Here is a 26,542-nt window from a genome sequence, read left to right as displayed (position 1 = left end):
ATGTTGATATCGGCAAGTCGCACGGAAGTCACGTGCCGATTCCGTGGCTAGTCACGTGAGTAGCTCCCAGCCGCTCGGCCAACCGAAAGCTCTCAAAAAAAGATCAACCTCAAACATCCATTCTGTGACCTTCTTGGATGATCCTATGGCGATGAAGGTGTCAGCTCGTCAGTTCCTCTTCTTCAGCCATGGAATTGTCCAGCCCGATTAGTGAGGGAGCTTCTGACCATGTTTTTGAACAGATTGATGAGCATCCAACGCCATGATGGTTGTGTGCATCCAATCTGTCCAGATCTGAGGCTAGGTGAACATGTTAACGTCGTTGATGACATGAACACAGGAAGCAGGCAAATTCACAGGGTTTGAGAGCACTCTCAAGCTTCCACAGACACATTCGAATGGTGTGAAAATGGTAATGAAGATTTCATCCTCTCCAAGGTTCTTGCTTCCTTTTCTCGTGACTTGTTTGACCTTCATGTTCGCTCCTTCCGCCTTCCACTCTGTTCCAGACTTCGGATCAGGAACAACAATCCACCGATATCGCTTGGCATCTATGAGCAGGTTCACCACAATGATTTCGATCAACGACGACAGGAGGACAGGCTGGTCTGCATCTGCTCACGTCTTGTCTTGTTGAAGTTCACTTCGCAGTCTTGTTGTTGAGGATCTGGCGTGTTCCATCTCTTCTCAAGGTTCTATTTCGTTTCGGTTCATTTCAAGGCATGCATCAACCCGCTTTGGTACCTGTCCCTCGCCTTCTCCCATCACACTTCGAGTGAGATCTGTCTCTTCCGAGTGCCTACTAGGAATGTCCTTCAGCACCCATGGCGGGTAGTTCGGGAGAGCAGACCATCTCCTCGACATCTATCATCCGTGGTCGGCCCACCAGCGAACATGACATCGTTGGTTGCTTCGATGAGGAGTCTTGCCGTTACTTCCTTCGTGAAGTCGGCAGCAAGGTTGTCCCATTCTATCCTTTCACCTTTGGCATGGAGGAAGTCTACAGCTTGATTGTCGAAGAATACGGACTTGCTGGAATTCCCGATGCCACCAGTGTCTTGCAGGATCTTCTCGAGAATGAACGTACAGCTGGTGGACTGGGTGATGACGGCGATATTTGGCGCTCATGGCGGCACAGCTGGCGGCACAGAAATGTAAGGTCTCTCCCACCTCGTCAGCGTCCTCTAATGGCGCCTAGGACGACTCTCTCAACCCTTTCATTCCCAAAATTAGCAGCTTTGTTTTGAAACCTCCCACCTCTCCCCGAACACGAATCTTCAAGTCGGAAAATTTTCTTCGTACAATTGATGAACAGTGGTACCGAGACGAAGCTTTGAACCAGATCACCGCAGCTTCTGATGGCACAGCAACCGGGCAGGGTCCTGCGGGATACTCCCAGTTCGCCAAGCTTACATGCACCCATCAGCGTCTTAGAACTGCAGTCGAGACGACCGAAGGTTCGCATTCACAAGCAACCAGAAAGCATGAATCCTCGGGTTCTACCAAAGCTTGGAGTCGATCTTCTTCCTTTCGATCGAGTCTGTTCGGCCGTCAGTCGTCGACACCGCTGCGAGCAAAAGCATCCAGCAAATCGTTTCTGAAACAGAGCTCGAGTTTTGCCGGCTCTCGTCAATCGGATCTCAACCTGAACGCATCGCCGTCTTTACCAACCGAAGAGCGTCGACCTGTGACGTTCGTGCCCACCATTCAATTCTCTTCCCCGAGATCTCCATTGGTCCCTTTGAAGGAGCGGAAGCGCCTCGATGTCATCAACAGCGACGCTTCTAACTCATTCCAAGCCGAAGAGGATGTGCAGCCTGACAGTGCGATGTCCCTGAATAACATCCAGATGGATTCATCTGTTTTGATGGCGTATGAAACGTTGACAGGAGAAGAACCGTTCTCAGCAGAACAAATGCCCTACTTGAGAGGCGGAGGTGAGGCAGATATTGCAGCTTCAGTTCAAGTGAACAAATCAATGACGCGATGCCCAACAATTCCTCTACCTGCATCTTTGTCCCTCCCTACGTCAGATATCACTACAGCCCTGCGCGGTGCTGACGATACCACCATATCAGACTATAGCCACATTGACTTCGCATCCATGGCTGGCCAGTCACCCGAAGAGACATCCAACACATCGGCTCGCAAAAATCATGCAGCGGTCATCGCATCTCCGGCCCTCTCCCCCGGGACCAAGATTCATGCTAGAAATCGAGATCTGCACGAAGAAATACCAGGCGCTAATGTGTTGCGAGCCATTAATCGAGAAGCCAGGTTGATCGACGGACAGTTTTGTAATCCCCGAATTTGGAAGCGTCTCTCCTCGCAACCATGGGAACTTCATGACCAAAGCTTGGTGCTGGAAGATGTTAAGCCCGTGTCGGTCCGCCAAAGCTGGGCCTCCTCAAAACCAAAGCGTGATTCTCGCATCAGTCTGCTCCGAGGGCTTCGTGGAGTATTCCGGAAAGAATCCCTCCCAAATCAAGAGCCTTCGGCGGTGAAGACTGAAGAAGGTGAAGATCAGCTGCAGCCAAGGAACACACCAAGTCTGCCCTTCAGCGGCAACTTCATTTCCCCAGGTCGTGTTAAGAAGCAACAAGCTAATCACGCATTGGGCCTTGACGGTGCAGCTGATGAGATGTCGTCACCGTCGATATCTCTCTCCCCAGATGTTAACAAAGCCCTTCCGCTTAGCCCAGGAGAACTTGCTCGCGCATTGTCTCAGCACAAGCCTTTGCGAAGAACCTCAACAGACTCTCAAAGTCGCCTGTCAGCTCTTTTCTCTGTAGCAGGATTGCATCGATCCAGCAGCTATCGAGGATCTGGGGATAGGTCTCATTATACACTGAGCCAACACCGTATATCAGCTCCCTTTTCGTCACCATCTAGACGACGTGGACCACGCCACGCAAGAACGAAGACAGAGCCCATCAGATCGTTCTCTGCGCAGTTCTCGTACGCAACCCAGTCTTTGTTGACATTCTATGTTCTTTGCTAACTAAACTTCAAGGCCCATATCCTACTCGACTATTGCATATTCAAATCCGTTCACCTCAGACAAGGTTGATCTGTCACCTGTTCGACCTCCTTCCCCGCTGTTCGCGAGAAGTGGCCCACAGGACGCTTTCCCCGGACCTACGGACTCTTCAGCACAAAATCCAGACATCGACCGTAGCCCTGGAGCCAATAACGCAGGTGCCATGTACGCCTGGTCACCAGCTCCAGTCGGTCAAACCCCTGACAAGCCGTCAGTGCCAGCACAAAATCCAATTGTCCGGTCACCGGTTTCAGTCGATTCAACCCCGGAAAAGCCCTCAGTGCCAGCACGAAACCCATTCGCCTGGTCACCCCCTCCAATCGGTCCAACCCCTAAGAAACCATCAGTGCCACTACAATACCCATTTGTTTGGTCACCTGCTCCAGTTGAAAAGCCGTCAATGTCAGCACATGGTCCACACGAATGTTCGTCTTCTCCAGTCGGTCCAACTCGGGAAAAGCCATCAGTGCCAGCACCAGGCCCAAACCTCGAGCAAAGCCCTGCGTTCAAGAGCCCAGATATCGCTCATAGCTATTCACCTGGTCTAGCCACGGAAAAGCCACCGGCGCCGAATACCCCTAAGCGGTCGATCAAGGCATTCTTTGGCCGCAGCAAGAGCCCGAGCAAACGCTCGGTTTCACCCACTCCCCGGATGATCCAGCCGATTCTCATGATAGCTGAGCAAGATACCACTAAGAAAGATATCCAACAAGGCACTCCTGCAAATTCCACGGTGAGTTACAAATTTCCACACTTCGAAGTTGCATCATTTTGATATGTTGTATTATCTTAGGCATCTCAAGCAAAAGGTGTTTTCCACATCCGACTCGACGAACGCAGCATTGAAGGCGCACCCAAGAACCGAGCTATTTCCCTCGACCCGCCTAGTCAGAGCGTCCTCCAGGCCGACCTCGACCTCATGCTAGTGACTTCCGCCAACGAGTACCTCCTGCGCGAAGCAACCTCCCAGCATTTGAACGCCGACGTCGTCAAACTTGAAAAGCAGAAATGGGCTGCCCGCGGACACTTACCCGTCATCGACTTCCAGTACGATAGTACCACCCAGTGCTCCATTGTTTCGACGAATATCACGTCACTCCGTTTCCATGGCATTCCCAAGGAGAATAGGCTCGCCTTTGTGAAGACTGTCATTGCCGCATGGCATAGTGTGACACAACTCCTCAGCCAGCGCGTCTACTGCCATCCGGACGTGTCTCTTCGAAATATCTTACACGATGCATCCAAAGTTTTGGACCTTTTAGGTGCTCCGGAGGAGACGATCTTGGGATTTCATGATTTGCAGATCAGAGCGTTGGCGCAGATGAACCGAGTTCGACGATTGCGAGAGGAGGAGGCATCAAGGAATGGATGAATGGGGCTTTTCTCCGATTCGTGCTAAAATTCATTGTGTGTTTTCAAAAGTCTACCTGATCCATGACGCCATATTCGTCTCAGTTTGGCGGTGATGAATGTTGTGTGTGGGATCAGAGAATGGCAAAGATGCTAAGGGCTGTAACTGTCGGATTACTGTCGAATCTATCTCCAAGGGAGAGATAGGAAGCTTGTCAAAGTCATAAAGCGTACTGTATGAGTATAGGTGCAATGTGGTCACGAAAACTCACATCGCTGATGCCGACTTTAATGTGTATGATTTCTTGTATTCTGCCAGTTCCCTTCAAAGGGGCATTGTTCTAGGGTTTGGAAGCTTACTGCACCCAGTACTATCCAAACGCAGATTTCATCCAAATATTCTGCTGTGATCATTCCCCACGTATGCCTAATGGCAGCGTCCTGTCAGCCGCATATTTCTCATGAAAATCCCCCAGCCCGAGGCTCGAGAGACGACCCGTCTTCAAACTATGATATAAGCATTAGTAAATGTGGCTTGCAAGGTACAACCAGTTGGCAACTTACATCGACGAACCCGCACAGGGTTGCAAGCCCAGTGTAACATCGCACACAATCGGCAATAAGAGGCCGACTCTCTTGGTCAATCTTCCCATTGACGCCAAGATGTTTCTTGAAGAAACCGACAACGTTCTGCCGATAGTCTGTGAGAAAGGAACGAGCCTGGTACTGGATCTGCTCGTTTTGTAGCCCACGAGATGCAAATGTCGAAAGGAGGACCCGCAGAGTTGATGAGGTGAGGGTGTAGTATGAACGAAGCGCTGACTGAGCAGTTGTTGAGATAGCCGTAACAGGCTCGTCATCCATCGAAGTTGATAGCGCAAGCCCAAGATCTGGGTCGGCGTTGAAGAGCCGAGTGTCTCGCACCGCGCCCACAAGACCGCTGTCAAGGAGAGCACCTGCGCCCTCACGACTCCGCGATATTTGCAAGAGAAGAAGGATTCGCGCTTCGAAAATTGCAAGAAGGTATGAACGATCTAAAACTGTTAGCACTATCCGGTAGGCAGGTGAGAAAGAATCAACTCACGAGCCGGGTCTGCTTCTTCGAAATCCTTGGAAATGTACTTGATAGGATCAATCAATATTTCCAGTGCGTTGGCCTTGACAATGGCATTCAGAACAAAGCTCGACTTCTCCATTCGAGCCAGTGAGGTTAGTAGCGAGAGAAGGTTGAATGCATTGATTCGACATGCGTCCACGCCATCATCGGCATCGTCACACAAAAGTTGGACAAGACGCTGGCTGGAAGACCGCACACAGTCCATAGCGTTGCGGCGCGCTTTGGCGTTGACCGTTACACCCGAGGCTTGGGAAATCAGAATCCTACTCAAATATTGAGAGCAGATACTGTAGAATGTGCTGCGTAGCTGCGTGTTGGACTCGGAGGCTGAGATGCCTTCGATGGAAGCTCTGAATAACTGAAAGAGCTTCTCAGTGACCAAATTGTCCAAGTGTGGTTGAATTCCCCCACCCGAAGTCTCCGACAGGGAAAATAGTAAAGCGTCAGCGGCTTTTGCGAGCTCCACTACGTCTCCCAGATTGTCTGTAATGTATGCATCCAATTTGGGAAGCATTATCTGCAGCATGCGCAAAACGAACTGTGTTTTGGCGGGAGGGTCCAACGGACAGGTTTCGATGATGGCGACAATTAGCTTCATATATTCGTGCAGAGCATCTGCTCGGGCCTTATGAACAATGACAGCTCGATTGCGTGCCTCCAATGTGGCAATTATTGCATCACTCTCCTCGATAATATCCAATTCAATCTCGGCTTGTCGAGTGCTCGACGTCTCAGTGCTGCGTTGCAAAAGGTCGACCTTTGATGCGTTCAACCATTCACGGCATAAGCCAAGATTGTACAGTGAAGGCGAGTCCTCTGCCGGATCGGTCAAAAATGTGTCGAAATCCACATCGCTCCAGAATTTGGTGACAATGTCGAAGGAAGCCGACAAGTCGAGATCGAGGAAGTCAAAGAAGGAAAATACATCGGCGTGATTGATGATTGAGCCATCAGTATCAGTGGTTCTTCCCTGGAGGGTTGACAACGCTTGTCGGAGTGTGGTGCTCAGTTGCTCACTTGAAGCGGCTCGCAGCTCGGTCTCGGTGTAATTGAACAGGGCGGATCGAAAGTCCAGGTACTTGGCAAGGGCTTCTGCGGAGGTTGCATACCAAAATCTGTCCTTCTGTAGAACAGAAAACCCATCCCACAATGTAGTTTGAGAGATTACAGGCATGCTCACGTATTGTGCTTGCAGAAAGTGGATTCGCCGTAACTGGCCGATCACAACAGTTTTCGACAGAGAGGCCGTCCACAAATGTCTCAGAACATTAAAGGCAGCCGTTTTCAGATGCAGGAGCCAAAATGTCAACGACATCCCATCGTCAACAGGGTATTCTTGTGCAAGGGATGTAATGGCGTTGAGGACAGCGGTCCCGTCATTGATGTTGTCAGAGATAAACAAGGCTTCGCCAATCCTGTCGAAGCCCAGGAGGAGGTGGGCAAGGTTGGGCGAGTTGGGCACAGTTTCCAAACACGCGTTGAAGAAGGCCAATATTCCATCTTTGCTGAGATAACCGAGAGATCCAAACCCATCCTCCAATTCTCGAAAAGTCACTTGAAGCCGTGCAGAAAGATTTTGCGCCACAAGTTCGAGTTCAAAAGCAGGATATGACCCAAAGGCATCCACAAGTCGCCTCGGTCGAGTATGAGTCGTTTCAATGAGTGAAGGATAACCATTTATCTTTGTTGAACTTGAAAGCTTTTGCAGGAGAGCCAGCGAACGCAGAGATAAGTCAGCATGGCTAGAGGCCGCAAATTGACACAATCCAAGGAGCACGTCCGGGTTGGATATGAATGCCTCTTCTATTGAGCCAATGCTAGCTCTAATCTGACGGTCTGTTGCTTGGCGAGACTGTAGTAGTGGTTTCACAATGTCAAAATATGTCGGCTGTAGATCCAAGACCCTGTTGACTATATCGATGGAGCGTTGAAGTCCCATGAGCAATGGAGAGTCTGGCAATGTTCCCTCAATGGTGTCGATTGGAACACGGAACAAAGATGTGATGAACTTGATGACATCTGCACTCAGAATCCATTGAACGAGCCGAGCAAACGGACTAGCTTGTGCGTAGAACGCGGGACCTTGAGTGTCTTGTGGACCATCTCTCGCTGTCGCCGAACGATCGAGAATTGCAAGATGATCCTCATTAAATCCTTCGAGCCCGACGGCTATGAAGTCCAAGCAATGGAATGATCCAATAGCCCGCTGTGTGTCGTCACTAAGCTCGGGAAGGCGGCGGGAGATGATATGACCGCAAACGAAATCGACATACGGCTCTATGCCGATGCTCCGGTAGGACGCACCGAGATCGGCGGGAAATGGTAAGCGATCAGCGCCAACGCTAGTTGAAGGCAATGGTGCTATGAGGTCGCGAAGTAGCACGACGAAGGCATCGTACTGATCGAAGGAAAGAGCTATAGAGCCCAGCGTGCCGTTGAGGAAGGCCAAAGAGGCTTTGTGAGGGGATGCCGACTGATTGCCAGATGTGCGAAACGAATCATGGCCACGAGCTCCCCAATCGTCCAATGTTCTCCACATGTCGCTTGCGACTTGCAATGTCTTGTCGGTGAGCAAGGCAGCAAGAGTAGCGAAGATGCTTGCCCTCATATAATTCGGGATGGGGCCAGAGCTCAGGATCAGGAGAGATTGCGGAAAGCTCACGCTCACGTTTTCCAAAATGTACTGTCGGGTGCCGCTTTGTAATCGACACAGATGTGCAAGTAAGCGCAGATAGCCGGACAACATGACGGGGCTTTCGAGTTCATTCATTTCTGTTGGTGCAGCCTTAGGATTATTGGGAAGCTGAGAAGAAGTTGTGCGCTCGTGGACTTTGGTCGCGTACAGTTGCAGCTCTGCAAAGATTTGCGCGTAGTTCATCGAAGGATTGCGCCGGCCGCGAGAGGCAGTCGGCAGAGACACATCAAGTAGAAACTTATGAGCCGCTTCGGCACTTTCTTGGTCCTCTGAGATGGAGCAAAGTACTTCACAAAAGGCACTGACACGTGGTACAGTTTGTCGCATGGAAGCCCATTGAAGAAAGCCGTAGAGATTGTTGTCCGGGTCTTCCCACCACTGGGCGGCGGCTTCAGGTCTTTGCTGAAAGGCGAAAGATATTAGTACCAAGAAGGCTTCTAGGTGAAGTCGACTTTCGATGCCATGTCGTGGATCGATCGGAAGGCCTTCCTGGATTGCCATCAATTGATTCAGTCTCTGGTCGTCCTCTTCTGCCTTCAACCGACGAATGGAATCGGGCATGTTTGTGATGAAAGCCTCAACAAAGCTCTCAAGCGCCTCCATCAGGTGTAGAGCGAAGTAACTCGAGGTTTGGTCACCATCGAGCGAAATGGCTGAGCCATCGCTCAGCAAGAGCGCCACCAGCTCCTGGCGGGCAGGATGCCTCCATGAGTCCGAGTCGACCGCCACGCACATCGACAACAGGCACTCCAGAGCGTCGTCTTTGAGCGCAGCTTTGACCACAAGTCCCCTCTGGTCACTGGTGGGATCGTCAGCAAGGTCCCGAAACCGCCCGCTATACTCCACAGTCCACCAAAGCACAAGAGCTGCACGGAAGGGGCGGATAGGCGAGGGATCTTTCGGCAAATCCCCTAGGGCGCGATTGAGAGATTCGGCCTCTGTTTGATTTGTGCCATCGAGTGAGCCCAAGGTGCGGAAGGCGGACGAGAAGGCAGGTAAATAGTGAATCAGGTTGAAGTCCATGCGAGGCCATTGTTTGACGATTTCATTGAGCTTGCGAAGTTCTTCCGGCGAGGCGTAGTTGCCATCGAAGAGATAGGCCAGGATGGAACCTAGTGCCTCGTGTTGCTTGAAGAGACTCTCCTTCTGGAATTCGAAAGTCGCGTAAAACTCTGGACCTCGTGGGTCTCCAAGAATTGCCCTGCTTTGAAGCGCATCCGCAATCCGAGCCTGAAATCTTTCCAAGGCATTCAAGGAATCGATACATTTTCTGGTAAAGGCATGGCCATTCCCGTGAATGCCAGACGCAATATCAAGCACCTGCGTGACAATATTGCCAAAAGCGGATTGTACGAGCTCGTCAAGTTCGTGATTCAGGGATTGCTGACAAGTGATTCGGAAGGATTGAAGGAGAAGATCTCGGCGATTATGGAAGGCGCTTACGACATCGGTGATGACGGATTGGCTTGAGGTCGAGGGGTCTGCTTGGGTTTGAATGAGGAGACGGCCTGCCTCAACCTCGTCCAAGTCAAGGGTGGTACCGATAGCGCGACTGATATGCTTGAACTCATCGTTTATGCCATACTCTTGATCATCGACGCTGATTTTGCCTAGAGCAGGTCAGCAGCTGAGTCCCGAACGCAGGGGGGTGTGAAGTCTTACCATTGTTATACTGGTCTCTATCTGCTGCTGATGGAGTAGGCCTGTCCAACAATTTTTTGAAGTCATCAACGCTTGCATTCAATTCATCCACCAATCGTTCGATATTTGCTAGACGGCCCTCGGTGAAAGCAGTGAGGTCGGCGTGAAGTGCTTGGAGACGTTCAAGGCTCTCCATGTTGACATGAGAATGTACGATGGAGTCGTCGAATACGGAGGTACGTAGCAAAGCGAGCGTAGACGGCAATGGTTTTGTGGCACACCACAATAGACCAGGCGTGGGTTGTCGAAAAGCTGGAGGTTAGTGGGTCGTGGCCGTGTTGATGGTGACCTGGCAATGTGTGAAGTTGAATGCGTTGAAGCGCGTCTCCAATGCAAAAACCATCTCCAAAAAAAGGCAGTCGCGGGTCACAACTTCTGGGCACAATTACCAACAGACACGGAAGGCGCCTCAGGCCTCAGGTGCCTGGGGAAAAGTGACTAGATCTAATACGGTTAGTGTATATATCGCCAAGCCTATTCGCAACTCAGCCTTGCGCAGTCGTCAGTGAAGTTCATTCACGACACATGTACTGTCAACATTGAGGTTCTTCCTAGTGATAGGTTGGACAAGGACCATGCAATCCATGCATATCGCCGCTATCCAATCACAAAGTCATATCGGCAACCTTTGTGTGGGACAGACACCTCATAAGTTTTGAGCTGGTCGGAGAACAATGCAGTCTCGAAGCACTGACCTGTCGAGTCTTGACCCGTCGGAGATATGGCGGAAGTTAGCATCGCTTCGGCGGCGGGTATGTCTCTGGGCATCTATCATCTATGCTATCTTCGCATCTGTCTGACCAAGTACTCCATAGCAAAACTCGAAGCCGACACACAAAGGACGCGGGTTGAAGGTCTACAAGGTACTCGTCCATCCCTCCATAGGCGGAGTACAGCCATTAACCACGTGCTTATAGATCTAAAACGCCTTCTTGGACAAGGACGCCGTGTATCAAAGTTGTAGGTCCCCTCATCAGTCCTGTTCTCTCTCAACGATCCTCACCCCTATAGTGATGATCTTCCGGATGATGGATTCCACAAAATCTTCGAGCTCCTGTACAAGATTGTCTCCCGTGACAAACCGGTCTATATCAGGACGAATTCCAAGCCAACGACACAAAGGAATGCTGCCTCCCGCTTGGAGTCTACCGCTGCTGCCCTTCGTCTCACGGTTGAGATGGGGGTTGGCAAGATCAAGTTCCGGACCGCTCTCTCAGTCCTAGATCACATCGTCGAGACTCTGCCCCTGGCTGATGGATCCATTTGTCAACCTCTTCAATCCGACTATTTCAAATGCTTCAAGGTCCTTCTCGACCACCCACCTTATTGTGAGCATATGCGACCAAAGCAATGGCAATACTATGTCGACTTCTCTATCGAGGCTCTAGGCGGACAGATCGATGACCATACCCAGACGGCTATAGACAGCAGCCACACCACAACTTTACTCTCAAGGACGGGCTTTAGCCAGTCCCTGCGGCTTGGTGACCGGACCCCACGGCTAGACGTGCGGAAGTCCCACCAAGACGAAGAGATGTTGATGGCATTGAAAAACTTGACCGCAACAACCAATGCTCCAATCATGACCCGAGCCGCCGCGATCGGGGAATGCATCAAGCGCTACATAAACGGCACTTCGAGGGCCCACGAAGCAGCTTTCGAGACGATGAACAATATCCTGACTGTCTCCTTGACGGAAGATGTGTCACTGTCATTGGACCTGGTATCTAGCCTACTGCCACTCATTCGCCGGCTGTGGACGCACAAGTCAAGTGCTTTACGCGACCAAATGCTGATCTTGCTCTGGTCGTGTCGTCACCTAATTCTGACCTCGAGCAATACATGGTCTTCCCTAGACTCTGGCAATCTATCCAATCTCCTCGAAACCATGGTCTCGGAGTACACAGCCCGAAATGATCGAGAGATACTCCATTTTGACGATTTGAAACCGATGGATCAGCCAAATGAATCTGGTCTGCCACCACGACATTTATTTCCATTGCGTGGTAGTCCACGAGCCATCTCCAACTGGTTCGGACTGTCGGTAATGGCCAATTTGTTGGCAGCAACGAGTAAAAATGTCAAGCATGATACGGGGTCTTCCTCACCTGCCGGACCGAGGAAGCGACAAAAGCTTCAGACTCCAATCGACAACATAAGACAAATGGCTGTAGATGGACAAGGCCAGTCGCAACTAGCTGCCATCCAGATCCTATATTTCTTGCTCGATCAACCCAATGCACCGGTCGCCGACATCACAGAATCCATGCAGAATTTATTGTCCGCTCATCAGCACGAGGATGGCAATGTGCAGACATGGCTCTATCTTATATTTTCTAGGTACACAGCTCCTTTTGACCCTTACCTGACAAGCTCAATTAATATCTCCTTAGGATTGCCTACACCTTTGATACCCCACGTCAGCTTTCGAAAAAGTCATGGCTGCAAATCTGGAAGTCTGCAGCCAAGGCAATAATCACCGCTTCCACAACACGAGCAGCATGCCTTTTGCTGAGTGTCATTATAGAGTTGGAGTTTCTGTCATCAGTAACAACCGGCAGCTTCCTCGAGAATACATTCTTTGGAGATAACAATGCCGGGCCGTATCATTTGACTGATACATCCCTGCTTTTGATGACTTCGAGTCTGCGCGGGGGAACTTTTGATAGTGTCAAAAGCTTTGAGTCGCTCTCATCCAAAATTATGGCCTGGTTGGCCTTGAAATGGACTCTTCGTGAGATTATCCTGCTCCCCTGCTCATCTGTTTGTGTAGTGCTAACCTTGACTAGCATCTAGCGTAGATCGATTGCACAATGCCCACATGGTATTTCACGCTCGACCTGAATACTTGTACCGACTTCTGATCACCATTTGCGGCTCGACGGATCCAATACCAAGCTGGGAGGATTGGTCTCCAGCTCAACCGCTCTGGGCGAAAATATTGTCTACCTCTCGAGATTCGGAGATACAGCGCTACTTCCACGGCTTAGAAGCCCCTAGGTACAAAGACTCAGCTCCTAGGACATCTGTTTCAGCGCCTATTGATTATCTCTCCTCTACAAGACTACACCGAAACGTAGGTGCCTTTCTTTCACGCCGCCTGAAAGAATTTCGTCAAGCTTGGGTCTTGATTCAGTCGGAAAGAACATCGAATACAAGTCCCGACGTTGTTGAAATTATGTTAGTTGGTCTAGCCACTTGGGTAGCCGTTGCGACAAGATTCAACGATGTGGGCAAAGAACTCGGTTCCTCACCTGACTGGGCCGAGGCATGGAACTCGACTGTCGGGTTCATCGCTGGTGAAACTGACGAAACCCTTGCGAGTTTGACGAATCGCATGGCCTCGATCGTATTGCGACTGCATACTTCACTCTACAATAGCAATTGCTCTCTTAAACTTCGCGAATACGGGACCGTTATTGAGTCGGCTCTTTCTCTCTCGCGTCGAGCTATTGAAAACAACCTGGCCAGCAACAAAACCGGCGCAGACCCCTTGGAAGATGATGAATTTGTGTCTCAGTCTACTCAAAATTCTCAGTCTGCAGCGCAAGCGTTGATCTTCAGGCTCGATCTCCCAATCTGCCATGATGAGGTCGGATTACTTGCCTGGCATCGTGTCAAATTAGCGACTGCCTCAGCCGGCTTGTCCTCCCAAAGGGCATTTGAACCAGCGGCAACTTCAACTGTTTGTGATGAGATAATGGACCTCGATGCAGACCAGCTCCTATCAGCCCGTGGAGCTGTTTGGGACTTGCTCAGTCTCAATCCTGGTATCACGAGATCTGAAGCAGCAAGACTTTTGCGACAACTTGCGACTTGTTTCCTCCAAGGGGAAAACTACGAAAGATGTGAACCCGCATTGTGCTTTTGCTTGCAAGTCATGATCGGACTGGCAGACTACTGGACCTCCGAGGAATCAGACGACGACCTCTCAGAGGTTTCCTTCGATATTTACGACTGGTTTCTGCGTGTCCTTGATAAGTCAATCACCTCACCGGCGGTGATGCCACATCTCTCCAATCTATTCGACACATTACTTCGCGTAAATCCTTCTTACGGCGCAGGCGATGTCGCTTCTCCTCGAACAGGCTTACTACAGATTCTCCAAACAGGCAGTATGGTCAATAAATTTCACCTTTGGACTAAGCTCTCCCATGTATTCCAACGATTTGTACTCAAGGAGCATGAAGAAATCTTTCAAGATATTGTCGACCATCTGCCTTGCGACCCAGCAGCGATTGAGGGCATTGCAGTGCGCCTTCACATATTAGCCCGACTAGGTAGTCAGTGGCATACAGTACTAAGACACGCGACATACAAAATATACGAAACAGTGGCAAATGTCCCAACCACCACCTCCCTGGCCCAGGGCTGTGTGCAGTCCATCTGTCTTGATCTTGGACTCCACCAATCCACGAATCTCTTCAGAATCTTCGCTCCCCAGATCATCTACACATGGCTTGATGATAACCACCTTGCGAACATACCATTTGCAGCATTTGGCTACGAAAGCTTGAAAGCACTCTTGGTAGACAACTTGAGTGAATTTGTCGGCCAACTCGTTCTACGGGGGTCGAGTCGGGGGTCAGAATTTGCACAGCTAGTGGGCCAAACGTGGTCAGATCTCCTCCTTGCCGGATTTGCGACCGCCGAAGCGTATGCTTTGTCCTCCGAAACAAGTGTACCGAAGCAAGAGCGTCTTTTCGACGGCTCAGAAAAGCATTTACGGAAACAAGTTGGATCAGAGCGCTTTCTGCAACGATTGCGGGAGTGCCTCCCTGACATCATCGCCCAACTTGTGATCTCGTTGCAAGATGACCGTGCGTTTGATAAAGGTCTCGAAAAGAATTCACAAACCCTCAATGCCTCCATGTGGCAAGATATGTGCTCCTTCTCAAAGACCAATATAGAGGTCCCTCTCTCGCAGCAGCCTTCCTTCAGAGCCAGGTGCTTACCAGATGAGTTGCATTACATCTGTGCCCGACTCGAGATCGACTACAGTGAACTCTGGTCTCCAGCTCTAAGTATTTATGTCTACAGATGCTTGTTCAGCAAGGCACTGCCTGGCCTCGGCCCGCTCCACACATGTGGTGTCATCCGCAAGATCAGGACGGTAGTCAGTCTTGCGGGCCCCGTTGCACTTACAGGATATCCACTTGAAATGCTACTCCACAATCTTCGGCCATACCTGACAATATTCGAATGTGCTGACGATACTATGGGAATATATCGGTACTTGCTTCAGCATGGTCGAACCCACCTTCAGACTCGGGTCTCGTTCATTTCTGGTCTTGGTGTGTCGATATTTGCCTCACTCACTGGTTTCATCTCGTCGTCACAGGATAGTACGACCCAAGAAAGCCACTTTTTAGCCACTATGTCCACAGCTCGAGAATTTCGGGACTTTCTAGCCGAGTTCTTCGATTCTTTGAGTTTTCCAAACGTCCCAAGCCATCACTTGACGATGTATCGACGTATCCTTGATCACGCTAGGGGCCTCTCTCGAAAAGGAAGCAGTGATCGAAGCACCAGTGAGGGTAAACTCTTACTGACCCTGCTTGAGGACAGGAGTGATGCTGCCCCACTGCTCACAGACCTGCATTTTAATCTTTCTTTAGAGATTCTCTTGTCAGGCTTCTCAGCGGCGAAAGAACCCATGAACGACATAGTCGCTGACGATGGACTTGCGGCAAAAGTCTCTAGGCCATTACTGTCTGCGATCAGGAGCTTGAAACTCAATCCTTCCTTCAATCTCTGGGCGGCAGATGTCATCGGCCGTGGTTTCATAACCTCTGGGATGAACGATGAATTCGCAAAGGGAGCAAACAACTCTGGGCGCTCTGAAATTGATCATCAAATTCAAGGTGCATCAGCTTCCTACACAAACATCATTGCTTACCTCGCGGACCTGCTGTGGAAGCCTGATATGATCGCTGCTGAGCTGGTGGAAAGGACCTTGCAGTCAATCTCCACAAGCCTACGACCGGAGGACGAAGACCAAATCTTCGCGCCAGAGTTCGACCGAACATGGTTCACTGACATGAGGTTCTCCGGACTTAACGAACTCTTCCTGGGCAATATTCTTCCTCCAGAGAAGAATGTTTCAAAAGCCACGTCGGCGGAACAGCAAGACTCCGAGAATACCAACAGCTGGGCTGCTGAACTATTAGGGAGTCTAGCCTCTGAGACTTCGAAAGATCCCGTTCTGGCATTCCTACAGCCATTAATGGATAGCGTTCCTAGCGTGGCAGACCAAATCTTGCCTCAAGCCGTCCACCTGATTCTTCTCCATGCCGACTCAGGCCAGCCCGCTTCTCGGGACAAGATATCTCATGTTTTTACCACAGAGCTCCTTGACAGAAACGTCAAATCGAGAGGCCCTAGTCAACTTATACTCAAGACGCTGCTGTATCTGAGGCGCTGTCCATATCCTGGGGAAGTCAATGTGGCGAAGCGAGACACTTGGCTTGACATCAATCTGAACGAGGCTGCCATCGTCGCTACGGATTGTCATATGTACCATGAAGCCTTGCTCTTTCTAGAGCTCCACCATTCTCAGGCACAACTTCAGGCAGGACGGTCGTCACGGAAATCGTTTGTGACAGATGTCTCTCCTCCAGAAGATACTCTTTCTCTCATTTACGCGAACGTGGATGATCCCGACTTGTTCTATGGAAAGCATGAAGACACTGATCTGCAATCAGTCATAACAAAGTTGACCCATGAGGGGGCCAGTCAGAAGTCATTATCGTTTCAAAATGCTCTGCTTGAATCGCGATTGAAACTGCATCAGTCTGAAGGGCAAGCTGATGTGGCACGAAATACTGCCTTTGCGTTGAGCGCAGCCAATATGCAAGGGATTTCAGATGCAGTCAAACAGTATTATGGTGGCCCAAGTCTTTCAGGGGAGACAGACGCGCCTAGCACATCCGCCGAAGATAACAATTGGGACCATTTCCCAGCTGAACAATCCACCACAGACTCGGACAACTTTGCATCGCTGTTTGAGGGAATACAAAATTCTTCTAGCAGGAAAAGTCTGGAAAACTATCTGCAGCGCTCCCAGGCCAGTTGTGTGCACAAAATGATACACATGCCAATTGATAAGACATGGCCAGGCACGATTTTGACCGAAGTGGCTATTCTTGCAGAATCACAACAAGCAAGTCTTGCAGTAGAGGAAGGGAACTTCGACTCATTCTGGTCATCCATGATGGACAGAGATCAGCATGTGAAACATGCAGAGTAAGTCTTTGGCATTCCCTGAGGAGCATCAACTAATTTCCCTAGGTTCACGAAATTGTCTCCCCTCTTACTTGGAAGGGAGGCTACCCTCGGGGTCTTGCGTCAAGATAGTCAACTTCAACTCTCTACCGCGATGACTGTTTCTCAGGTGCTATTGCAGGAAATACGAACTATTCGTCAGTCTCTGGACCTAGCGAGCGACGACAAGGCATCCCAAGCTCAATTCAGCCTCAACAGAGCTATGATCTTGTCTGTTCTAGGCCATATGGCGGCCGAAGTTGGACTCAAGGTCGACGTAGCCATCCAGTACGACCTTGCAAGGACTTTGTGGTCGCATGATGAAACTTCAGGTGCCATCAATATCCTCCAGAGCCTCAAGGATCGAGGAGATCTCAGCGATCAGGGGATCCTGGTGACTAAAGCCGAATTATTGACAGATTTGGGCCAGAAGATAGCTGAAGCTCGACTGGAAAAGCCTGACGAAATCATAGACCATTATCTTTTACCTGCTTTCCAACAGCTTCACGGACGGAACATTGGCACGGAGGCCGGAAGAGTGTTCCACAATTTCGCGGCATTTTGCGATATGCAATTGCAGGACTCTGACAATCTTGACGACTTCACGCGAATCAGCAAGATTCGTGATCGCAAACTGCGCGAGTTGAATGATTTGGAGCGTTTACTCAAAACCAGTGAAGGAAAACTAAGAGACCAATTCAAGATGCAACTGGCAAAGACTAAAACATGGTTCAAACTCGACGATGAAGAATGGAAGAGACTGACCAAGAACCGGGAGACTCTCATTCTTCAATGCTTGGAGAATTATCTCCTGTCGATGAAAGCCTGCGACGACTACCGCAACGACACTCTACGTTTTCTCGCATTGTGGCTCAACCAGGCCGACAGCCGAACAGCAAATACATCTGTCCGCAAGTATCTTAACTCAGTACCGACATTAAAATTTGCTCCACTTGTCAACCAGCTCTCATCGAGACTACTAGACACCAAAGACGATTTCCAGCAGCTATTGATGGAACTCATGTTCCGGATCTGCTCTGATCACCCATACCACAGCCTGTACCAGGTATTTTCGACCAGCAAGAGCAAAGCACCCAAGTCAGACGACCTAGGCACATCTCGAAATGCCGCAGCCAGCAAACTGGCAGAGCTACTCAACAAGAAAAGTCCGGCAGCCTCTATCTGGGTCGCCATCCACAACAGCAACATTTGGCTACACAAAGTCGCTCAAGAGCGACTTTCAGACAAAGACGCCAAAACCAATGCCAAAATCCCACTCCGCAAACTACCCTCAGCAATCAAATTGGAACAAGTACTGACAGAATCTCATGCAAAGATCCCCCCTCCAACAATGAACATCAGCCTACGAGCCGACCGAGACTATTCCCAAATCTCGACGTTCCACAAATTCGAACCAGAAATTTCCATCGCCGGAGGTGTATCAGCTCCCAAAATCATGACCATGGTCGCCGTAGATGGATCAAAATACAAAATGCTTCTCAAGGGCGGCAACGACGACCTCCGACAAGACGCCATCATGGAACAAGTATTCCAACAAGTATCCAACCTCCTCCAAGACCACCGCGCCACTCGACAACGCAATCTCGGCATCCGCACCTACAAAGTCATCCCCTTGACTCAAAACGCCGGCATCATCGAATTCGTCAAAGACACGCTCCCACTGCATGAATACCTCCTGCCCGCACACAAGCGATATTTCCCTAAAGACCTCAAACCAAACGAATGCCGCTCCCGCATTGCCGACGCGCAAAACAAGGGCCTCACTCAACGGTTACAAGCCTATCGCACCGTCACCAACAATTTCCATCCCGTCATGCGATTCTTCTTCATGGAACATTTCCTCGACCCGGACGAATGGTTCTATAAACGCTTGAACTACAGTCGCTCCACCGCCGCAGTCAGTATTCTCGGCCACGTATTAGGTCTCGGCGATCGCCACGGCCATAATATCCTTCTGGATATGAAATCCGGCGAAGTGGTACATATCGACTTAGGCGTGGCGTTTGAAGCCGGAAGAGTCCTACCGGTTCCAGAAGTCGTTCCATTTCGATTAACCCGCGATCTCGTCGATGGAATGGGTTTGACGGGCGTGGAAGGCGTGTTTCGACGGTGTTGTAATTTCACACTTGAAGCGCTGCGACATGATCAAGAGGCGATTATGACGATTCTCGATGTTTTGAGGTATGATCCGTTGTATACGTGGTCGATTTCGCCGTTACGTTTGCAAAGAATTCAGGAACATAATGAGCAGGCTGCGGATGCGGCGGCGGCGGCGGCTTCGATGGCGGTGTCGACAATGTCGTCTGTGAAGGGGGCAGTGGGCGAGGCGGATGGAGTGGGTTTGTTGGGGACGGCGGTCAAACGTGATATCAACGAGCCGAGTGAGGCAGATCGTGCCTTGACCGTGGTGGCGAAGAAGCTGGGCAAGGCGCTCAGTGTCGAGGCGACGGTCAATGAATTGATTCGTCAGGCGACAGATGAGAGGAATCTGGCGGTCTTGTACTGTGGTTGGGCGGCGTATGCTTAGGTGGAACAAGGACAAAGAATGTTGATTCGCGTGTGGGTCAGAAGTATATGGGACGGGGTATAGGGGGAGGTGAATAGGTGGAAGGGGGGGTGGATCGTGAGGTCACTGAATTTGGGAACAAAAGGAGGAATAAAAAGATCAGGGAGTCATTCCAGTCTTGGAGATACTTGTAAATCTGCGATTGTCTGTTGATATAGATGTGTCTCCTGTGTCGACATAAAAGACCTCTTTTCTCTTAAGACTTATTTATCCGTACAATTAGGTACTATTTTCCTTGCTATGCTCACATCGTAAGTCATCCCCACTCCTCGTATACACACTTGGTTCCTTCATCAGGCTTGCGCCTGTCAACTCGAGTAAATATTTAAACATCTCATCTAAATATACAATAAAAATATTTACAGCAATCCCGCCACAACGGTTGAGGGTAGCATTCAAACCAGCCAACCATCATCGCCCCACCTGGATCCTGAAGTCTTTCGGTCTGTTAACCAAGGTTTGCCAGAAGCATGTTGAGTGCCGTTGCCAGCAAAGGCACGTTTGTAGCCGAGATCCCAACGGTCCTCAACCTCCATCAACATAGCCCGTTGGGGCTGAGCATGTGGTGGTGGAGGAACTTTTGGTTTGGGACGGCGTCCTCGAGGAGCACTGAGTTTCTTGGGGGTTACAGGTTTGTCATTCAAGGGTGTGGAAGGGGATGTGGGCGAAGACTCGGGATTCTCGGCCTCTTTGATGATGGCTCGCAATTCTTTGTCGTCTGCTGTGATTTGGGCACGAATATATGTCGTATCGTCCCCAGCGTTCAACTTGGACATGATGGTTTCACGAGGAGTATACTCGTATTTGTCCAGCTCAATGGAACCGGATCGAGGGACAATCGATTCGTCCAGAAATGCTTCTTCTCCTTTCTCTAGAAGTTGATTGATGTCAAGACTTTCGCCATGAGGGATCTTGTCGGGATGACTAGGTGTCACACAGTCCATGTCAACCTCCTTGCGCAGGACGTGGTCAATGTCCACAGCAGAAAAGAAAGCACAGGACTGGGGGAGGTCTTCGATACCCATCTGCTGACTGAACATGGCTCGTGTCCATAGATTCGAGACTTGAAGTGCAAGGGCAGCCTTGTATCGGTCTTTGTCTTTGACCAAATAGCGAATTTCATCATGGACAGTGATGGCTAGACGAGCATCGAGGTTGAAGCGTCTGATGAGATAATCCATGCTGATGATGAGAAGGTGCAGATAATCCACACCAGAGGACTGAATGGCCCAGTTGATGCGAGATGTCATGAAAGAACCTTGATTGATAAATCTTCGCATCAAGGCTTCAGTGATGCCTGCTCCCAGAACCGGCGTGCGTGGTCTTTCTTGCTCGGCAAACTCCTCGAGCTTGTTGAAAACAAAGGATTCTGTGCCTCCTCTCCAAAAGCTCCCGTTACCGAGTGCCTTTCGTCTGGTCCTGGTTCCTTTGGTTTCTTTATACAAGTTATTTGCAATAGTCGTGGTTTCTTTTTCGGACAGAGCGGGATTGAATTGCCGGAGAAGAGTGGCTGCAAACTTCAAACCTGCACCGTAGATACGTCCATAGTTAAAGACTTTGGCGTCATTCCGGGAAATTCCAAGGATCTTAGCCGTCTTGGAATGTAGATCTGTGCCTGCAGCTTTTGTACCTTCAAGGGTCATGAAGCCAATGGCATTACCACCATGAAGTTGGAACTGGGCATCACCGACTAAAGACGCTATCCACAATTCTTCACTGTCCACATCGGCGCCGACAAAGACATAACCTGGCGGTGCCTTGACCATCGCTTTGAGTTCGGAACCGACACGATTGGCTTTGGCATTTGAGGCTGTTAGCCATGTATTTTCCACTGCTCGACGCGTGATGGTACCCATGGGAATAACCTGGGGAAGGATAAAAGCCTGATCGGTGGTTCCTGCAAGGCTGGGGTCTCGATCCTCCTCTTTGACGACCATTTGTGATTTGATCCGGTCTCTAGCTGAGATCCAGTATGAACAAGAGGCGTTCATTTCAAGGGCCTCTCGAGCAAGTGTGAATTGCGAAGACAACGTGCCTAGTTCGAAGTATTGCAGATAGCCTTTTGCCAGAGGAGAGGTGCATCGGGCTGTCGGCCCGTCTTTGTGAGGTAGCTTGAAGTAGATGTGTTTATAGTCCGACTGGAGCTTTTGATTCTTTTCCTCGGCCATGTCGACTTGGACGACATTGGTGTGTTCATATTTGGTAGCCTGGGTGAGGGGAACACGAAACGTCCAGCCGTGAAGGTCAGACCAAACCAATGGATTGCCATCCCATGCCAATTTGAGAAGCAAAGGAGCGATCCTCGTGCGAACGGTCAAGGTCAAAGGGGAGGTGTTACTGGTAAAAAGATCTCGGTACCAATTCGGGGCACCCGGCTTCTTTTGGCGGGCGACGGGCTGTGGCTCCTCTCCCTTCTTCTTGGCCTTTTTGTAGCGAATCTCCTGGCCAGACCAATCAAGTTGACTTAACCAGGGATCGTTTTCATATACCTCTGGATTCGACTTCACTTCCAGGGCGGCATCAGATAGCTGCAAGAGTCTGAGCTCAACATCTTTCAGGCGCTGTTGATAAGTGTTTTCGGCATTTTCCAAATACTGATCCCAGGTCTTGTTGACAGGTAAGATGACAGAGGAAAGATGTCGCAGAGCCCCAAAACTCACGGGATGCGGACATGTTTCGAGGAAGTTGGGAAAGACCTTTTGGTAGACGCGGTGAGTGATCGCTACATCAGCAGCGCAATAGTCCAGGAGTTCCTCGATGCGCTCACAGATCCCCTCTCGGTTGAGTTCACCAAAGAAGTCACGTTGAGACTTGTCGATGGTGACACCACAGTGAAATTTGGCGACGTCGCGGAGAGAATTGATGGAGCTTCTGCCCACCCAAAGCTCCTCCTCTTCTTCACTCAACATCTTGCTCTCCAGCATGGTTTGCAGCTCTATCGAATTGTGATCCCCGGCCATTTTATCTCGAAGAGCCCTGTTCTTCTGGTGTTTCATCCAGGTCGGTCGCTGTCTTGAGCACATTCCGTTGACAGCAACATGGAGTGACATGGTGTCGATGAAGAAATTCTTGGACTGGTTGATGTCATACTCCTCCTTGACTCGGGCACGGTCATATCCAATGTTATGACCTACCACGATGCGAGGTTTTGTGGGATCGCCGAGTGGAATGAGTTGCCTGGAGTTCTCCGTCTCTGACAGGAGATATGGAGAAATCCAGGCGTACCAAGCAGTGGGACTGGCTGCTGTGGCCATGACAGCAAAAGGCGACTCCTTCCACATGGTCTCGACATCAAAAGATAGCATTTCCTCGTCGGGGGCGTCGACTTGTTCGGTGGTCATGTCAGAATTGTATTTGGTCCAGCCACTTCTGATGATCCATTTCCGTGGGCGCTGTTGAAGGTTGGCCCGTACAAAGGTTTTGCCGTAGGTGAGGTAGGGCTCAGAGGCATCCATACCCAAGCGGGTGAAGTGTTCGTCGAGAGAGGAGCCTTGCAGAGGAGGGAGGTCTAGGCTGATAGGAGGTGGGTTGTCTGTGTTCTTTCCTAGGAGATCATGCCTGCGCAGATGATCCTTGGCCAACTCCACGAGGTCAGGTCGTGGGAGAGTTGGTCCATTGGGGAAGACTTGGGCGTGAACATGGTCACTTAATTGTTGTACACCGATGTCATTATATCTTGATTTCGCGACCCGCGCGACAGTCGAATTTCGGGAGGGATCTGGAGTCAAAGGAGAAGAGGGAATATCGTTTGCGTAGTAGCGTCGAAGGATGAGGGTGGCTCGAATGGCATATGGGGTTCTCTGTCTGAACTTTTGAGAAGTTCTAATGTAGCCTCGCGCACATTGCGCAGGCGCTGGGGGCCAAAGCATGGCTGTAGTTTGCGACTTCAAGTGAGCATGATATCTGAGTGTTCGTCACACTTTGAGGGGTGTGTGAAGTGGTGAAGGACAGAAAGTCCTGACGTCGAGGTCCAGGAGGGCTGAGAAGACGTCTTGACCCTGAACCGTGCGCCGAGTCGCAAAGGTGGCAGGCGTCGTTCATCCCAAAAGGGAAAACTCTATCTTATCGACAGGTGGAGAGTCTGCACGTGACGAGGAATCGATATCACGTGATTGTCATTCCTTGCAATTGCAACGACGAGATCCAGAGTATTTGATATTTGTTCTCATTGCAGCCTCGAGAGACTTTAGTCGTGAAACTTACAGCTAGATGACACTCAATAGCTATATAGTTTGATAATAATGTCAATGCTCTGCCCTCGTAGAGTTCTGACAGGGCCAATTTTCCATCATCTGCGGATGTCGATGCCCGTAATTCCCAGTATCTCACATTGTGATCCCATAAACGCCACCGCCAGAAACGCTCCAAAAGAAAGCACTAGTGAAACATGAAGAGGAATTCAGTGAGTATTGAGATTTCCCGACACCGTGTTGTCAGGTTCATGTGCGTTCCCAAAAAGAAGAAAGGTATGCCAGGGAGGTTGGATAGTGAGGGCTCACGAAGCCCAAAAGACAGATATCTGTAACGACACCAAGGACAAAGATTCGAGCGATCGTGGATGGGATCATGCTGGCCAACATGTGTCCCGACAACATGACGGTTGTAAATTTCCACATGGAGGATAGTGGTGGTGATGGGGGGACGATAACAACATTATTCTCGCTGTATATGGAAAACGATGGAGACGGCATGCCTGGTGATGGCATCCCCGGTGAGGGCAAACCAGACGACCTAGGACCCGTGGTGCAGTACTGCGGTGACGGCAGGCCTGGCGACAACAAGGCTGGTTGCATTGATAAGCCGCTCTTCACGGCTTGGATGTGAGACCTCGGAAAAGCATTACGATCAAGGACTAAGGTAGGGTGTACCTCGTTCGCCAGGGGGCTCCGCGGTGCGTTCGGTGGCGCTGACCATGTTTCAGTCACTCCTGTCGAGAAGGATCGATTTCGGAGGGTCAGCGTTTCTTTTCGGAGTACAGATGTCATCGTCGTCTTGACTCCACATAACTCGGTTTGTAAGGACATGGTCGATCCATCGAATTCGGTCTTCATCGTCTGAATCTGACCTTGCAGGTCCCGAATCTCGTCCATTGCGTGATTGAAGCGCTTCTGCCACACAAGTTCAGGGCTCTGTGCATATGCTGGTGGGGGTGTTGGCTGACCTAGCGATGGCAGCTGAAGCCGCTTGGACACAGCCGAGTGTGGTGGACCCCCACGAGCCAATACAGGATACTGGAGATTGCTGAATGTGATATCGGTGACCATGGGGCTTCCCCAACTAGCGGTACTGCTACTGACTGGAGTGAATTCATCATCCTCGAAGCGCCATGGGATGTTATTGAAGGTAGTCTTCAATGAATTGATGAGGAGCTCGTCAGGACACATGCCGGTTGCCACAGATAGTTTGGGCGGTCGAGGGGTAGCTGGCGGGGTACTTTCCTTGACCTTGAGACGGTTCAACGCGGTCTTTATCATTGGAAGGTGGTGGGACAATGCCCACTTGCCTATTGATTCAATCCAGATCAAGAATTTGGTGAAGTGCTCGTCATTGTTGAGGTCGAACTTGCATAGAGGTGCCATGCAATACTTCTCTTCCTCGAGCCAATGAAAGTTGAGGATGGCGAAGGCGTTATCGATGGTACATGAGAAGGAGATTGGAATCTCTGGTAGCATCTCCCCCTTCCATGCCTCGTTGTACAGCATTTGAAGGGCTCGGACACACCAGGAGCCGCCGATGGCAGCTTGATTGTTGGCGGCTTCTAATTGGCTCTCACTGATGGGTCGCTCAAACACGAGAAATGGGCAGAAAAGAGGAGCCCCGGGAGAGATATAGCCAGTATTGAAATGAACGATAGTTCCGGTGGTATTCAACCAAGAAGGAATGTGCATAAGGTCGTCTCCGGTGAAAGCTGAAGCCGAGAAGCCGCAACCAAGTCCAGAACGAGGGACTGACAGTTCATACAATGGATAGGTATCATTAGTGGCGCGGACTGGCAAAGCATCTCGACTGAATGCAGGCACCATGCAGCGGGCAAGGCGAGATTCGTTGTCGATTGGTGGCAGGATGTTTGGAGGAAAGAGAGGGCTCGGACCGAACCCGCGGCCGACCTCAACTTGAGTGCGGAAGGCGGAAATCTGTTCGTTGAAGCGGATCGAGTCGACACTTTCCTTCTCGATAAGAATCAGGAGAGGTTCTGGGAGAAGGCCCTGCATCGGCGCCGTCTCCATGATGTTGATGCGATGAGGACCCAAGACGTCTCGACGAAAGGCCTTCCATGGCAGGTGACTCCCATCATAGGAGGATTGAGGAAGGTCTTCACCAGGTTGAGAGTCCTTTTGCTCGACTGGGAGAACAGACATGATGATACGCCCGAAAGAGAAACCGACCTAGATGATGCAACACGGTGCGGATGGTAGGAAGGAGACAAGGAAAAGCCTCTGGCCGGCCAAAGAGCTATAGCAATGAGAGGTCCAAAAAGTTTCAGCAATCCATCTATGTTAATCAACGCGAAACAAACAAGCGACTGGAAGTATAGGGAACACGAAGGTGATACTGTGCTGGTGAGAGAGAGAAGGAGAACAAGGAGAATCCTGGGGTCTAATAGATTTGTTCCACACTGTGAGGGCCCACCATTGCAGCGATATCAAGCGCCGAGGGCTCGACAAAGGGTCTGTGTGAGTGGTCACATATTTTTACGGCCCTTCTGCGGATTGCCTGCCGAGCATAGCGGCATCACCTAGAGAAAGCACTCCGGGGCAACGAGGATGGCGTCTGCGTCATGCTGACCCA

At 50.4% G+C, this 26,542-nt stretch overlaps 4 protein-coding genes across 5 annotated transcripts; 2 read left to right on the top strand and 2 right to left on the bottom strand.

The window, feature by feature from the left end:
• Positions 1-824: 824 nt before the first annotated feature.
• PV10_04473 (uncharacterized protein) lies at positions 825-4,412 on the top strand (the record flags this gene model as incomplete). Its single annotated transcript, XM_016369031.1, has 4 exons — positions 825-1,154; positions 1,199-2,958; positions 3,014-3,773; positions 3,834-4,412. The coding sequence occupies 4 exons, from the start codon at positions 825-827 to the stop codon at positions 4,410-4,412; spliced, it is 3,429 nt and encodes a 1,142-aa protein (XP_016224819.1).
• A 218-nt stretch (positions 4,413-4,630) lies between these two features.
• On the bottom strand, positions 4,631-10,217 carry PV10_04472 (uncharacterized protein). Its single transcript, XM_016369030.1, has 4 exons — positions 9,865-10,217; positions 5,475-9,812; positions 4,955-5,424; positions 4,631-4,897 (listed from the first exon to the last, which is right to left on the bottom strand). Exons 1-4 carry the CDS (start codon positions 10,037-10,039, stop codon positions 4,850-4,852), a joined length of 5,031 nt encoding a protein of 1,676 aa, XP_016224818.1. The 5' UTR covers positions 10,040-10,217; the 3' UTR covers positions 4,631-4,849.
• A 218-nt stretch (positions 10,218-10,435) lies between these two features.
• Positions 10,436-19,775, top strand: PV10_04471. 2 transcript variants are annotated; one of them, XM_016369028.1, is made up of 7 exons: positions 10,436-10,655; positions 10,719-10,766; positions 10,821-10,863; positions 10,915-12,243; positions 12,297-12,637; positions 12,693-17,148; positions 17,194-19,775. In XM_016369028.1, the coding sequence occupies exons 1-7, from the start codon at positions 10,625-10,627 to the stop codon at positions 19,712-19,714; spliced, it is 8,769 nt and encodes a 2,922-aa protein (XP_016224816.1). In that variant the 5' UTR covers positions 10,436-10,624; the 3' UTR covers positions 19,715-19,775. The 2 variants fall into 2 exon arrangements, with proteins under 2 accessions (XP_016224816.1, XP_016224817.1); XM_016369029.1 differs by having other exon boundaries at positions 10,821-12,243.
• A 142-nt stretch (positions 19,776-19,917) lies between these two features.
• Positions 19,918-23,722, bottom strand: PV10_04470 (uncharacterized protein). The gene has a single exon (XM_016369027.1). It carries the CDS (start codon positions 23,620-23,622, stop codon positions 20,149-20,151), a length of 3,474 nt encoding a protein of 1,157 aa, XP_016224815.1. The 5' UTR covers positions 23,623-23,722; the 3' UTR covers positions 19,918-20,148.
• Positions 23,723-26,542: the final 2,820 nt, after the last annotated feature.

This window comes from Exophiala mesophila (genome assembly GCF_000836275.1).
Source record: "Exophiala mesophila strain CBS 40295 unplaced genomic scaffold supercont1.3, whole genome shotgun sequence".
In the NCBI taxonomy this organism is placed as follows: domain Eukaryota; kingdom Fungi; phylum Ascomycota; class Eurotiomycetes; order Chaetothyriales; family Herpotrichiellaceae; genus Exophiala; species Exophiala mesophila.
This window is presented reverse-complemented; position numbering and strand designations above follow the sequence as displayed.